We start from the raw sequence: 15,504 nt of genomic DNA on the forward strand, positions 1-15,504 counted from the left end.
TATATATTTAAAAACATAAAAAAAGTTTTAAAAAAATAGATAGCTTTGGCCAAGTCCCAGTAACTTCCCATGATTGTCCCACTGCTTTGCTGTTGCTTCTAAATGCTTATGTCCTAGAAAGGGAAGAGTCGATATAATTCTGAAAGGCTGGGTTCACTTTAGATGTTTAAAGAAGAGGGTACATAAAAATGCATCTCATACCCAAGAAAAAGAGTGAAGTGGGTGAATGGTTAAGTGTGGTACATCCAGACAGTGAAATATTATTCAGTGCTAAAAACAAATGAGCTACCAAGTCATGAAAAGACATGGAGGACACTTAGATGCATATTACTAAGTGCAAGAAGCCAATCTGAAAAGGCTACCGACTGTATGATTCCAACTATAGGGCATTCTGAAAAAGGCAAAACTATGGAGACAGTAAAAAGTTTAGGGGTTGATGGGAGTGGGGTGGGGGAAAGATATAAATAGGCAGAGCATAGAGGATTTGGGGGGCAGTAAAAATATTGTTTTTATTATAATGTTGAATATGTGTCATTATACACTTGTCCGAACCCACAGAATGCACAATACCAAGAACGAACCCTAAGGTAAACTATGGGTTTGGATGATTAAAATGTGTCAATGTAAGTTCATCTTTGGTGGGAAAAAAAAAGTCATTCTGGTGAGTAGTGTTGATAATGGAGGAGTCTATGAATGTATGGGAAATCTCTGTACCTCCTTCTCAATTTTTATTAAAACCTAAAACTGCTTCAAAAAAAAACAGGTATAAAAATAAAGAGAGAGAACTCAAAGAACAGTACACCAAAAAGTGAATTTTACTATATAATTTTTGAGTATAAAAAAATTTTTTTAATGAAAAAGTTAGGCTCTGAATGTGTTTAATTTAAAAATGGCTAATAGGCTACCATGGCTAACAATAAGCCAGCTGTTCTGGACAGAAATCACTGAAAAGCACACTGGGGCTGATCCTTTGAGTGGAACATAACATAGGTACCTCATGAATAGGAACAAACATTAACCATTTTTAAGCGCACATACACACGCAGTAGTTTTTACACATTAAGAGGCCATTAGCTCCTGGGGCAAAGTCTCAAATCCCCAGCAGCACTACAATACGCCAAGAATACAAATCCATCATAAGATGGGAAGAATCAGTCTCAATTATGCCCCTGGGTTCTGATTCCTTGTTTGACTCTGACAGATCTCCGAGGTAAACTATGAGCCCACAGTTACATAGTGTGCAGTTAGTACGATCTGGCAGCCAGAAACCCATGCTCATTAGCTACTAAATTAGAGTCCAGAATGCTGCAGGGCAATGATGGACAATTAAAATATGGAACATGAAGCATAATATTGCCTTCTTAGCCTCCATCATAACACGTAGGCTATCCTAGCACCAAAAAGAAAGCTGTAAGATGCTTTGATGCCACTGTTTCATAGAAAATAAATAACAAAAAATAGATATGAGATTTTTTTTTTTTGTACTATAGAGGAAATAGAGAGAGAAAAAAAAAGAACTAAAAGGTGCAAGAGTTTGGTACTTGGGACTGTTCTGCTTATTCATTAATGCAGTGGCTTTTCTTATGAACCACCGTCCTTGATATGCATTCTCTTGCATAGAGACGTTGGGCCCACTGTTCCTAGCAACTATGTCAGTGCCTAGAATGAAGTAGATGCTCAATAGACTGCTATGGAACAGCAGTTTCCATTATTTCAATGGAATCATCAGTGAAACATAAAAATGTCACTAGTGATAGTCAATACCCTATCATCATCACTACTACTAAAATAGTACCCCAAAGACTAGGTCCAAATTCTAAGTGATTGTTGAGTGTACACAGAGAAATGAAATGGATTTGCAGAAACCAAAAATGAAGCAAGTTTTAATAAGCTTTTGGCAAATCTGACCCAACATCACAAACCTCAGGCAGTCCTAAATAAGGAAGAATTGACTGTCACCTAAATCACTGCTCTCCCTAAATTAAAATGAGGATGATCCCTCTCTCAATTTAACACAGTAAAGCAAGCCTTACCTATCCTTTTCTCTTGTGCCCTTTCAGCTGTCATTCTAAAAAATATTTAAAATCACAAAAGTAATCTTCCTCATTATAGCAAATGATTTAAAAAGAAGAAAATCACTTCTAAGTCTACCATCTAGGTTCAATAACAACATTAACATTTTTATGCATTTTCATTTTCCTTTTTTTATATATCCCCATGCTCACATTTGCTTTTCCTAATGAGAAATACGAAACGCAGTTCAGTAACCTCCTTTTCCCCTAACAATATATCACGACCATCTTTCTACCTTATTCAATATTGCACTGAGCCTGTCCTAACGTGGCATCCATTGCATTTTATCTTTCTTGTAAGCATCATCAAGGAGACAATGTGACTTATTCTGAAGTATCTAAAGCAGTGGTTCTCAACCTTCCTAACGCCGCGACCCTTTAATACAGCTCCTCATGTTGTGGTGACCCCCAATTTCATTGTTACAAATTGAACATAATTAAAGCATAGTGATTAATCACAAAAACAACATGTAATTATATATGTGTTTTCCGATGGTCTTAGGCGACCCCTGTGAAAGGGTCGTTCAAACCCCAAAGGGGTCAGGACCCACAGGTTGAGAACCGCTGATCTAAAGCCTTCTTCAAGGACCTTAGAACCTACCCTGTGCCCTGCCAGTGCTTCCTTAAAGCCAACACTCCAAGGAAATATAATAATATCCACCTCTGGATTCCCTCCATTCCATTCACCAAAGCTGTTTTCTTTAATTGGATATTTAACGCCTCCCTTTGCTTTCCCCAAATCCAGCTGCTTAAAGCCCAGTTTTAGTTGTGAGCTACGCATATTGAGATCATTCCTCAGAAAGTCACGAGACACTGCTGTGTGCCTTTGAATGTTTAACACTACATCTATTAGGAATTAGTTTTTTCCAAAATTCCACATTTCAAAGAAGTAAAAAATATGCCAGGAGTTTTAAAGACCACCTTCAGAGTCAATTAGCAGCTACAAATTTCTATCTAGTCACTTAGATAAAAGATCCCCCTGATGACTATTGGTATGAAAAGATAAAAAGCATTTGGATTTCTTAAATATATAAAAGGGAGCCCCTTGATATATAAAATTTAGTGCAGAAAAATAGTGAATTAGAGTTAATTCACTAGCTCTTTCAGGTAATAAGTTTGGACCACTAGAAAATACCGCAGGCAGAATGGCCTTTTACATTTTAAGTGGGTTTTAGCAAGTCTCCATGGCAGCATTTTTTCTTACTTTGGGAATATGCTCCAAAACTTTAATCGAAGTCTGTGAGGACTATAAATCAATATCCACATTTGTACTTGATTCATGGCCTTTCAGGGAAGCACATTATGAATAGGAAAGGCCAAGTAAAATGATTTACATCATGGTTATAACTACCATTTGTAGAACGCCTTCAATGCGTCAGGCATTTTATGTACTTAATTTCTAGTCTTAATCAACCCTACAAAGTTGGCTTACAAATGAGATACCAGAAGCAGAGAAAGCTGAAGTCCTTAACCCTTGGTCACCCAGCTACTACCTACCACAGCCAGGATTCAAATGCAGGGCATTGGGTCCCCAAGGGCTCAGAGACTATAAGTAAGTCACACTCCTGGGTCCCCTCCATTCCCATTTGATGTGGGGACTTGAACAAGCTCAAGGAGGAGGATGAATCATGTTACTGACTGCTGCCAGCACCACCGGCATGCTCAGGGTGTAAGCTGAGCCACATCACAGAAGTTTTCAAGAAGTAGACCCACTGCACAGACTGACGTTAGAACCTATCCCCAAAGACAATGATTCTTAACTGCACATTAAAATCACTTGGAGAGCGCCCTAACTGGGTTGGCTCAGTGGATAGAGCGTCAGCCTGCGGACTCAAGGGTCCCGGGTCTGATTCCCGTCAAGGGCATGTACCTTGGTTGTGGGCACATCCCCAGTAGGGAGTGTGCAGGAGGCAGCTGATCAATGTTTCTAACTCTCTCTCCCTCTCCCTTCCTCTCTGTAAAAAAATCAATTAAATATATTTTTAAAAAATAAAAATAAAAAATTCTTTTAAAAAAAGATGCTTAAAAAAAAAAAATCACTTGGAGACTTTGAAAAATACCGATTCCTAGTTCCCCGTAGAGATTCTGACTTGACTGGTCTACAGTGGGACCAAAGTACCAGAATTTTTAAAAAGATGTCCAGATGAGTCTCATGAACACCCATTGAGAACAAATCCCTAGCCAGGCCAGCGTGGCTCAGTGGTTGAGCATCGTCCTATGAACCAGAAGGTCATGGTTCGAGTCCCCGTTAAGCACATGCCCAGGTCTGGGGCTCCATCCCCTGTGTGGGGCCTGCAGGAGGCAGCCGATCAATGATTCTCTCTCATCATTGCTATTTCTATCTCTCCTTTCCTCTCTGAAATCAATAAAAATATATTTTTAAAAAAAGAGAGAACCAGTGCCCTAGAGGGTGTGTAGGGGTGTGTGTGTGTGTGTGTGTGTGTGTGTGTGTGTGTGTATACATATACCTAAACACCTAATATCAGGTATTTTTCCTTATTACATATTCCTAGCAAAATGTGACGCACTGGAACCAAAAAGTTAGTGGGGAAGACAGAAGACCTGGATACAATACCTGGGTGGTATCTTCCATGAGTCCACGGATCTTCTCTACCACGTCGTTGCGGCGGTACTGGCGCAGGGCGCTGATGAGCTGCGCGAGGCTGGCCTCGGAGCCGCGGATGGTCCAGTGCTGCAGGGCCGCGTAGGCCCGCTCATGGTCCGCCGCGTACCCGTTGGAGAAAGCGGCCACCTCCCTCTCGCTGGCATTGCACAGGAACTGATAGATGTCCTTCCACTGGCTTCCCACCTGGGCTGCCACCAGCTTCAGGATGTCAATACCTATACCAGAGGTAAAATAAAAAATAATAACAATTGTAAGAAAAGCATGTGAGGGAGGGGTTTTATATAAGGCTGCTCTGCTTTAATGAACAAAAAGAAGCATGCTTGCCCAGCCAGTGTGACTCAGGGGCTGAGGGTGGACCTATGAACCAGCAGGTCACAGTTTGATTCCCAGTCTGAGCACAAGCCCGGGTTGCTGGCTCCATCCCAATCCATGCAGGAGGCTGTTAATCGATGTTAATGTTTCTCTCTCATCATTTATGTTTCTGTCTCTCTCTCCCTTCGTCTCTGAAATCAATAAAAATATATATACTTTAAAAAATAATAATAAAAGAAGCATGCTTATTGCTATATGCCAAAGGAATGCATTGCCTACTATAAGTACTTGACACCCGCAGCCCATCCTGGGGACTAGGTAGGTACTCTCCTGAACATTTCAATTCCTAAATGTGGAACCAGAAGAAGGAGCAATCTTGAAAGTACAATAAATCGCCCCTAGAAGATGTTTTGAAAGCCAAACCCAAACAAAGTCATCAGAGTGGTTCCTTTGTTACTGCTAAAAACAACCAGAACCAAATAGATTAGCGGCTCCCAGACTAAAAAAGTGGTGACTTTTTCAAGAAATCTAGAAAAAGATAAGCCATAGACGAAAACTGCAGTGGAGCTCCCCCAGCACTGTGTGGGTGAAGGGTGCTCAGCTCCTGGCAAGGGCGTCCATTATGTCAGCTGACTATGCACCCGGCTGTTCCAGCCCAATGGGGACACTCCTTAAGAACTTCTCACTTCTTGTGCTTAATTGATGCTCAAGAAGCAATGTTCTGATCTATTATTCAGTCTCCTATAATACTTGCAGCGATAATGAAGACAACAGCCAAAATGACACTATAATAACAATAGCAATTATCTTCCAGGCAGTATAGTAAGACATTAGCCATTAGCTCACTGAACATCTTTATAAAGCATTAACATTCCAATTCTACAGGTAAGAAAAGAGAGAAAAAAACACTTAGAAAAATTATGCAATTTGCCCAATATTACAATATTAGGTTGGGTACTGAGCCCGATTTACTGGATAATGTTATAAACTGTCATTCTGATTTATCAGCCACTTAGAAACTCAGTCAGTGTGGGTCTGCAGTGCCCACATTTGATGAAATACAGGATGAAATGCCAAAATCAAATCTCAGAATCTACAAACTCAGGATAGGCTGTTGGCCCCGACCTTCTGTGAGATGCAGCTTTTCTTGAGTAGCATGCTCTGGTGTCTTCCTCTTTATGGAACCTTCCCCCTGCAATTGCTTAACAGCTTTGCCCAAATTTATACACAGGGTGTGTATGCAACCTCACAGTAAGGGCTCTGGTAGTTTACCCAACAGGTGGGTGAGTTCTCTGAGTTAATACTATGTATTCCAATGAGGCTATATTCACACACTCTGATACGAGAGCTACTTTGGTTAGCAATGCCTTAGGAACATGTACTACTCAGCTTTGGGACAGCATGGACAGACCTGGAAAATATTATGCTAAGTGAAATAAGCCAACCTGAGAAAGACAAATATCACATGATCTCACTTATTTGTGGAATCTAATGAACAAAATGAGTTGACCAACAAAATAAGACCTGAAGCATGGAGGCATGGAACAGACTGACACACCTCGATATGGGGTTGGGGGAATGAGAAGAGATAAATCAAAGAACTTATATGCATACATGGATAGCCCATGGACATAGACAATAGGGTGGTGAAGGCCTGGGGTGGAGTGGGAGTCAGGTGAAAGGGGGAAATGGGGAACATCTGGGGGAGAGGGGAGGGAATGGGTATGGGGGCGGAGAGGGCCTAAGAGGAGGAGGGAAAGGGGGGAGGGAAATGGGAGATATCTGTAATACTATCAACAATAAAAAAATATATTAAAAAAACATTTGCTACTCAATAAACAAAATGAGGTCCCGTTCCCAAGTGAAGTCTAGTGAAGAAAGGCAAAGAGAAGAATCAAGGAGCTTCCTGTTAGGGTAAATTGGCTTTTTCAATTAATTAGAGGTTAACCAAGAAAAAACCGAAATGTTTTTGCTCCAATCAGTTGTTGGGAGGAAATGTTTATAAACTGAGCTATCAATTTTTGTTTAAGAAAAAAGCAATACTAATTCCAGAAGCTTCTTTGAAAATAGAGGACTCTGTGGTTCCCCCATATCAATTCTCCCTCTGCCATGAAATCCTACTGAGGCACACGGTTTAGAAGACTGAACACACACCCTTAATCAACCTCCTGAAAATGATTTTCAAAAAAAAAAAGTTCATGGCAGAGGCCACTTTCTTGTCAATTGTAAAAGTAGAATGCCACAAATTGAGACATTACTGTACTTCTCACCCTGTTTTCCTTGGCAGTGTAAACTATACTTGAACCAGTTGCTTTTCAGTTTTCACAGCAACGTTGAGCCAGATACAGAGCTTTCGATTTCAAGCAAACAGAATCCTCCAAAAAATCCCACAGGTACCTGTGAGGAGTGAGGCAGCTCTCTGCGGTTGATGTGGCAGATTGCCAAACACCAAAAGGCTTATTAGTCCCTGAATCTTAATTTTAGGTCAGTTTGACTAAGGTCCACCGTGTCTGACATGAAAACATGACTGTTTTCTTGTATGTGGGTCCATTGCTTAAATCTTCATAATGCCCATGACAGTGTGGCTTTGGGCAAACCACTAACTGTCATGTCCACTTCCTCATTTGTACAATGGAGATAGTCACTGTGGTCCCTGGGGATGAGCTGATTAGCATTTTCTATAGAGTTGATTTATTTTTGGAATACCCCATCATTATAAATGCTCCATATACTACTAGGCACTATAACTTAAGACTAAATGCATTTCTGATGCAAATACACTGCCTTTATAGAGTAATTACAGAGTTGAAAAGGCTTAAGTTTAATAACAGTTCCTTCTTCCAAAACCCAGTATTTGTACTTTTTTTTTCAGCCACAAAATAAAGGAAAAAAAGAAAAACACAAAGGATAGATAACAGTGGGATTTTCCTTCAACTGAATTGCCTGGAAGCTAAATGTAAGGCCCATAAATCAGGTTTCATCTTATTCTTTTACTATGAAAACATGGAGCCAACGCGCAAGTGAACTGGCCTGGGTCAGCAAGTCTACACCACTGCCCCCTCCCATTGTGGGAGCTGATAAATCTAACGATGGCAGAGACAGTGGCTCCCGCTGGAGATACCAGCCTTTCATCATAACACGCAATCACTAAACCTCAGAGGTGAAGGGAGACCAGCCTGAGCTAGCCCATGAGTCCGATGCACCTTACAACCAAGGAGAAAAGAAAAGTCTGCCGAGTATCTCAGGAGTATTTACTGAGCAGCTACTGTGTGTTACTGTGTTTGCTGGACCGAGAGCCCTTTAGGAACTTTTAAGACAGAAAGAGTTTATCACCATGAAAATGTAGTAACACCAATGAAACACAAAATGTGATGGGCTTTGAAAGTGTTCTTTCTTTAGAAAAAGTTTTAGGCAAAACTAAATACAGCTATGGAGAAAAGCAGTGGGATGATAAAACAAAATTGAGACAGTTACCTCTGAAGGGAGGGGAATGTTACCAGGTAGGTGCACAGAAGGAACTTAAAAAGCTATTCACAAGGCTCTATTTTCTAAGCTGGGTGGGGAGAAAATGGGTCTTTTTATTGTTACTTTATTTGATGTTTATTTATTATTCCCTTTGAAACTGTATATATAACACACTTATATGACATGTATTTATATATACTTGATACATACACATACTATTGATGAGGAACCTCATGTAGAAAGGTTAGTGTTTGGTTCAAGGTCACTCAACTAGTTAGTGGTACCTCTATTGTGGTGAATAGGGAATGTAGTGTTGTAGAGGAGCATTACTATTCACTGGGATTACGTTCTAGGGCAGTGACGGTGAACCTTTTGAGCTCGGCGTGTCAGCATTTTGAAAAATCCTAACAACCCTGGTGCCGTGTCACATATAGAAATTTCTTGATATTTGCAACCATAGTAAAACAAAGACTTATATTTTTGATATTTATTTTATATATTTAAATGCCATTTAACAAAGAAAAATCAACCAAAAAAGTGAGTTTGGGTGTCACCTCTGACACGCATGTCATGGGTTCGCCATCACTGTTCTAGGGTATGGCCACCTAATCAACCTATGAATGCACTCAGGGCTGACCATGGTGCATGTGCTTCTTCCTGGCCTGTTATTACTGATGAAGCAGATGCTTGGAGCATTTTCTCTGGGGCTAGCAAGTGTATTTCTTGCCTATAAAACTATAGTAATCTAAAAGAAGAAGTCAGTAAACTTTTTCTGTAAAGGGCAACAGTAAATATTTTAGACTTTGAGAACTATATGATCTCTGTCCCAATTCAACTCAGTTGCTAACATGAGAACAGCCCTAGAGAATACAAATGAGTGGGCTGTGTTCTAATTAAAACTTATTTACAAAAACTAGTAGTGGGATGGATATGGCAGGTGCTATAGTTCACCAACCCCTGAAACTATAGCAAAGTTAAAGAGACCTAAACCACCAAATGGCATAACAACTTCGATAATATTTTGTTGAAGAAATCATGTGTGCACGCACACACACACACACAATGGAAGTTTCCACCCCAATTACTAACCTCAATGTGAAATGATAGTAAATGAAATAGAGACCAACTTTCTGTTTGATCATCTGTCCCATCAGAGTTCTAAGAGTTTTCATCTAGACATGAGACAGTCAATGTGTTGAATTGACCTGTTTGTTTAGCTAAATGTGATTCCAAAGTCTCTTTTTTCTTAGGTTGAAAAGCAGTAAAACCGTCAACCCACTGAAGTAAGTGCTATGAGACAGAGAATGAAGCTTAACTTTGCTTTTTCTGTGATGTCGGGTCCTGGAACACTGGGAATCACTGAAGTTTCTAAACAAGTTATGGAAGGAGTCCTGGTCTATACATCAGTCTGTACTTCGCCAGGAGTGATAGGCTTGCTCAGGTGGCCCTGGCCATGGGTAAATGCCTTGTGAATTTTAAGATGCAAGTAGAGAAAAGATCATGAACTTTGCCATCACAAGATATGGTTTCAAACTCCATGACCTTGGGCAAATGACAACCTCTAAGATTTCAGTGTCCACAACAGTAAAATGAAAATAACACCTCTTATCTCATAGGGTGGGTAGGATATTTATGGAATCCAGTATAAAAACCATCAAGCACAGCACCTCACTGCACACTGGTTCTCCTTCCCTCGTCCCCCCATTTCTGCATGGGCAAGTCTCACTGGGCAATGTACCTAAAAGGTGGGAGGAGTTCTACATAGACAAAGGCTTTAATACCAGATCATAAGAGCTGAGCAATGAAGTCACACACCAGAATTCTGGCTTCCTGGGCTTTTCGAAACCTCACTAGCTTGTGTGAAAACGGGCACCACTGCAAAGGAGGAGCATCATCCACAGAAAGGCAAACATGAAAGCAAAAATGCTGCCGCTGCCCCTGCCACACACAGGCCATTGCAACAGTACACGGCGCTGACACTGCCCAGACCCACCATGAGAAAGGCATGAGGTGATCAACTGGGTAATTACGGAAAAGATGGCATTTTCCAGTGCCTTATAAAACCCTGAATTAGATACTATCTGGGTGACAACCCTAATTTGAAGCTCTGTCCCTTTTAAGCTCAACGTGAGCTACATTATGCAAAAAAGTGTTCCTCCTCTTTTTATACAAACCTGAATTGACCTTTATAATCAGAGAAGTTATTAAAGCTCTTTCCTGGAGACAAATATCTGCAATGAGTGCCATTATTAAGAGCCCATATTAAAGCCTTCCCTGGATGAGGTATGAAGGACAGTGCTGACAGAGACAGAGCGAACAAAGGCCATCTAACCCACAATGCAGCACTCTGGTCTTCAGGCTGTGCCACCCGGCTCTGCACAGAAAGGGTGCATGAAGAAAATGAATATGTTTATAAGCCTTTTCATGGTACCAAATGCTCATCATTTAACCTTAAGAGATGAAAGCATTCCCACTACATCTCCCAACTTATTAAATATAATGTCAGTTCTCATTATTCTTCTGGAAAGAGGTAGAGGGACAAATAATGAGAAAATTCCCATGGAGGTAATTAATGAACAAGCTCCTTCGAGTGCAAACGACACCACAGTTCTCCCTGTGCTGGTTTATCTATCTGCGTGTGCGCGCGCACACACACACACACACACACGCGCGCGCGCGCGCACACACACACACACACACACACACACCTGTGTATCAGGAGACATGAGCTCAAGACTACTACCCTTTTACTTACCACCCTGACCCCCACCCCTCACAGACATGCTGCTCATTGGCATGCGCTGTGACCTCAGACTTACCAATTACAGAGCCAAGGGCAAAGATGGACACAACATATGTACAAAACAACATAGGTCATGTTTGGAAATTTGAATAAAAGCCTGTGGACACTGAAATCTTAGAGGTTGTCATTTGCCCAAGATCATGGAGTTTGAAACCATATCTTGTGATGGCAAAGTTCATGATCTTTTCTCTACTTGTGCCTTAAAATTCACAAAGCAAAAATACCCATGGCCAGGGCCACTTGAGCAAGCCTATCACTCCCGGCAAAGTACAGACTGACGTATAGGCCTGGACTCCTTCTATAACTTGTTTAGCATTCTTAGAATCCATGTTCTTTCTGTACAATGGTAATTTTCTGACTACTTTTTGCCCCACATCTCCTTTGATTAGCTATCCCAGGACCTCCTTTGATTAGTTATCCCCAGAGCCTAGCACATGATAGAAGTACAATGAACATCTTTGAATGAATGAATGAATGAATGAATGAGATCCTTTTTGTCATCCCTCCCCTCTTCCCTGAAAGCCCCCACCATTCACCATCTCATTAGCCTCTGTAGAAAGCCATTAAGTACCTGAGCAGCCACATACCATCACACCTTTGCTGTGTGGCTCTGCCAGGTCTCTAGTCTCTAGAATAATGTCAAGGCCCACAGAGTGGTCACCAATTGGTGGAACCTGAGCTTCCTGGCACAGGAATCCAGTTCTTATGCAACAACCTCTCCCTGTGCTGGTGCCCTCTTCCCACTGAGGGTGGGCCACTGCGTTCATGACAGGAACAGAGCTCAGCAGGAGCAGAGTTCTCCTGGGTTCTCTCACTGCACCAGAGATGAGCCACCCAGGCCATTGTCTGTCTGGCCTCATAGCAAAGTAAGTGCTCCCACAAGCAACAATCTCACATGTAGATGCGTTGTTGTAGTAACCACCATATCATAGGGTGATTCAAACATGGCAGAGCAACAGGGATCACTCCCAACGCAGCACACTAGGGACTGGTTTGCCCTGAGTTAAAAAAAACACTGGTTTCCTAGCGGAGGTACAAAAGTTGAAGAGAATGTTTAGATTTCATTTTAAACCCAACAGGTGCTTTCTGAAGCAAAATTAATCTCTATCTTGTTGAAGGTTTAATGGACAATAAGTGTAAGCTCTGATGAATCTCAGGAGATACTAAAAACCACTGTGCAGAGGTCTCAGGAGGTTAATGGACAGAATGTTTACCAATGGCAAACTATCAAAACAGCAGACAATTTTCCAGATGGAAGAAATAGATATTGCCGAGGCTGTGAAAAAAAGAATTATACTTTATTTCATTCCACCGGGGAAAATAAAATACACAAAACTCATCTTCAGTGTTTGAAGCTGTTCAGTCAACAAAGTGTAGTGAGCTCTTGCTTTGCACCAGACACTAATCGAGGCACTTCGTTGTGACAAAGCACAACAAAGCCCTTTCCTTATGAAGCCTGCATTCTATTGGGGGAAGCAGAAAGAATCAAGAAAATAGGTACTAAGATATTTAGTGTGTTAGACAGTGAGGAGTGCTAAGAAGAAAAATTGAGAGGGGAGAAAAAGGGTTGAGGGGGCGGGGCTCAATTTTAGATACAGGGTCTTCTACCCCATATCTAAGAGAAGGCCTCACTGACGTTGAACATTCCAATCAAGAGTTAAAGGAGGAAAGGGAGGAAGCCATGCTGATATCTGGAAGAAGGGATATCCGGAAAGAGGGAGCAGCAGAGGCGAAGGATGGAAGAGTGTTGGCATGAACAGGAGAAGTAGGCTGGAGCCAGTGAGCCAGGAGGAAAAGAGTGGGATTCAGGCTGAGAGATAAATGGTGGCAGAGTATAGATTGCATTGGGCCATCAAGGCTGCAACTATGGATGCAATAAAACTCACTGGAGATTTTGAATAGAGAATGGCATTTGAACAGGATCATTTTGGCTATTGTGTCAAAAATAAACTAAAGGGGCACAGGCAGAAGAGGGGCAACCATTCAGAGGCCATCACAATGATTCAGAAGGGAGATGATAGTGGCTTGGGCCAGAGTGGTGGGAATGAAAATGATAGGAGATGGTCAACATCTGTATGTATTTTGAAAGTAGAGCTGATTGGACTTGCTAATGGATCCAATAAGAGGTGAGAAAGAGGAAAGGAGTAAAGATAATTCTAAGGTTTTGGCCTAAGCAACCAGAAGGTTGGAGAAGCCACTTTGTGCATTGGGAAACTGATGTGGAAATATGGTTTGGGATTCAGTTTTAGACATCTTAAGAGTGAGGTGCCTGTCATCATAATTAAAATGCAAAAGGTTAAAGACAAACAGCGAACCTTAAAAAGAGAGAGAAAAAAAAGCTGTTAGCTACCTACAAGGGAGCTCCCATAAGACTGTCAGCTGATTTCTCAAAAGAAACTTTTCAGGCCAGAAGGGAGTGGTAAGAAATATTCAAAGTGGTGAAAAGAAAGCACCTACAACCAAGATTACTTTATCCTGCAAAGCTACCATTTAGAATTGATGGACAGATAAAGAGCTTCCAAGACAAGAAAAAACTAGAGACTTTCACCACCACCAAACCATTATTATATGAAACTAGAGACCCAGCACGAGACCCATCAATGCACCTCCTGGTGACCGGTCATTATGACGTTACAGCGTTACGGCCACTGGCTTTTTATAATATAGATGTTAAAGCGTATTCTTTAAGAAGAAGATAAAAAATATGAACAATAAAATGGCAATAAATAGATATCTATCAACAATTGAGTCTACAAACAAAATGAAGTAGCAGAACAGAAACAGACTTATAAACACAGGGAACTTTTTGTTGGTTGCCAGAGGTTGGGAGCGATGGGTGAAAAAGGTGAAGGGATTAAGAAGTACAAATTAGTTGTTATAGAATAGTCATGGGGGATATAAAATGCAGCATAGGAAATACAGTTGATAATACTCTAATAACTAAGAGTGGCATTGGATGGGTGCAAGACTTATTGGAGTGACCATTTATTAAGTTATGTAATGTCTGGTCACTGGGGTGTACACCTGAAACTAATATAATGATGTACGTCAACTGTAATTGAAAATAAAAAATGATTTAAAAAAATAAAAAGAGTGAGGTGCCTGTTAAACATCTGGGTCTGTCAGGCAGGCAAGAAGGAGAATGTTTGCATGTCCTGAGCCCTGGGGCTCTCCACTGCTTGTCAGCGGTTCTCAACCTGTGGGTCGCAGCCCCTTTGGCGGTCGAACGACCCTTTCATAGGGGCCACCTAAGACCATCCTGCATATCAGATATTTACATTATGATTCATAACAGTAGCAACATTACAGTTATGAAACAGCAATGAAAATAATTTTATGGTTGGGTCACAAAATGAGGAACTGTATTTAAAGGGCCAGATTGTTGAGAACCACTGCCTTAGATGCTGGGTTAAAGAAGAGCCAGCCAAGGAAATGAAGAAGGAATACAACAGCCAGAGAGTTGAGAGAACCAGGAGGATGCAGTGTCCTGCAGGCCAAAGGAAGAAAGGTTTTAGGAAGCAGGGGATGAAGGTGCCAGATACTGTCAATGGGCCTGGTAGAGGAAACCTGAGAACTGAACAACACAGTTAAAATCTTATTGTCAGATACTATGGAAAAAAAGGCAAGATTGTGGCTAAAATTTCACTGATTCTAAGACATCTCAAGGCATTTTTTTTTTTCAAGGCATATTTTAAGGAACACCTTTCCACAGCTTGGTGGCAGTGGGGTTTTTTCCTTGGTGCTATGTAAATAATGGCATGTCTCGCAATTAATGGCATCTTAGATTTGCTGAAACAAAGTGAGTCATTTTTTTAATTTATAAATTGGAATCCACCTATTTTTTCTTTAAAACTCAACATTATCATCAACATGCCTAATAACGTGGAATTCTGCACACATATTGCAATGCTTACAACCAATCAGTCGTAAAGAATAATCAACAGATGTCTAGCAATTCCTCATCCTCTGCAAAATCTGCTTATACAATGCTTGACCTGGTCAATTCAAGGACACTCATTTTTTTAATTGTTTTATTGCTTAAAGTATTACAAAGAGTATAACATATATCTCCTTTTTGTTTTCTCCCCTTGACCCTCCCCTAGCCTCCCATGCCCCCCAGTGTCTTGTGTCCATTGGTTATGCTCATATGCATGCATACAAGTCCTTCAGTTGATCTCTTACCCCCGCTCCCAACCCCCAACCCTCCCCGGCCTTCCCGCTGTAGT

General features: G+C 41.0%; 1 protein-coding gene across 1 annotated transcript in view; it reads right to left on the bottom strand.

Annotated features, from left to right (window-relative positions):
- Window positions 1–15,504, bottom strand: part of TNFRSF21 (tumor necrosis factor receptor superfamily member 21) — a 52,751-nt gene that overhangs the window by 20,002 nt on the left and 17,245 nt on the right. The window contains exon 4 of the mRNA XM_015572163.1: window positions 4,648–4,914. Within this exon, the coding sequence (XP_015427649.1) occupies window positions 4,648–4,914 (267 nt within the window). The remainder of the gene's footprint in view (window positions 1–4,647; window positions 4,915–15,504) is intronic.

Source organism: Myotis davidii, unplaced genomic scaffold, assembly GCF_000327345.1.
Source record: "Myotis davidii unplaced genomic scaffold, ASM32734v1 scaffold167, whole genome shotgun sequence".
NCBI classification, from domain to species: domain Eukaryota; kingdom Metazoa; phylum Chordata; class Mammalia; order Chiroptera; family Vespertilionidae; genus Myotis; species Myotis davidii.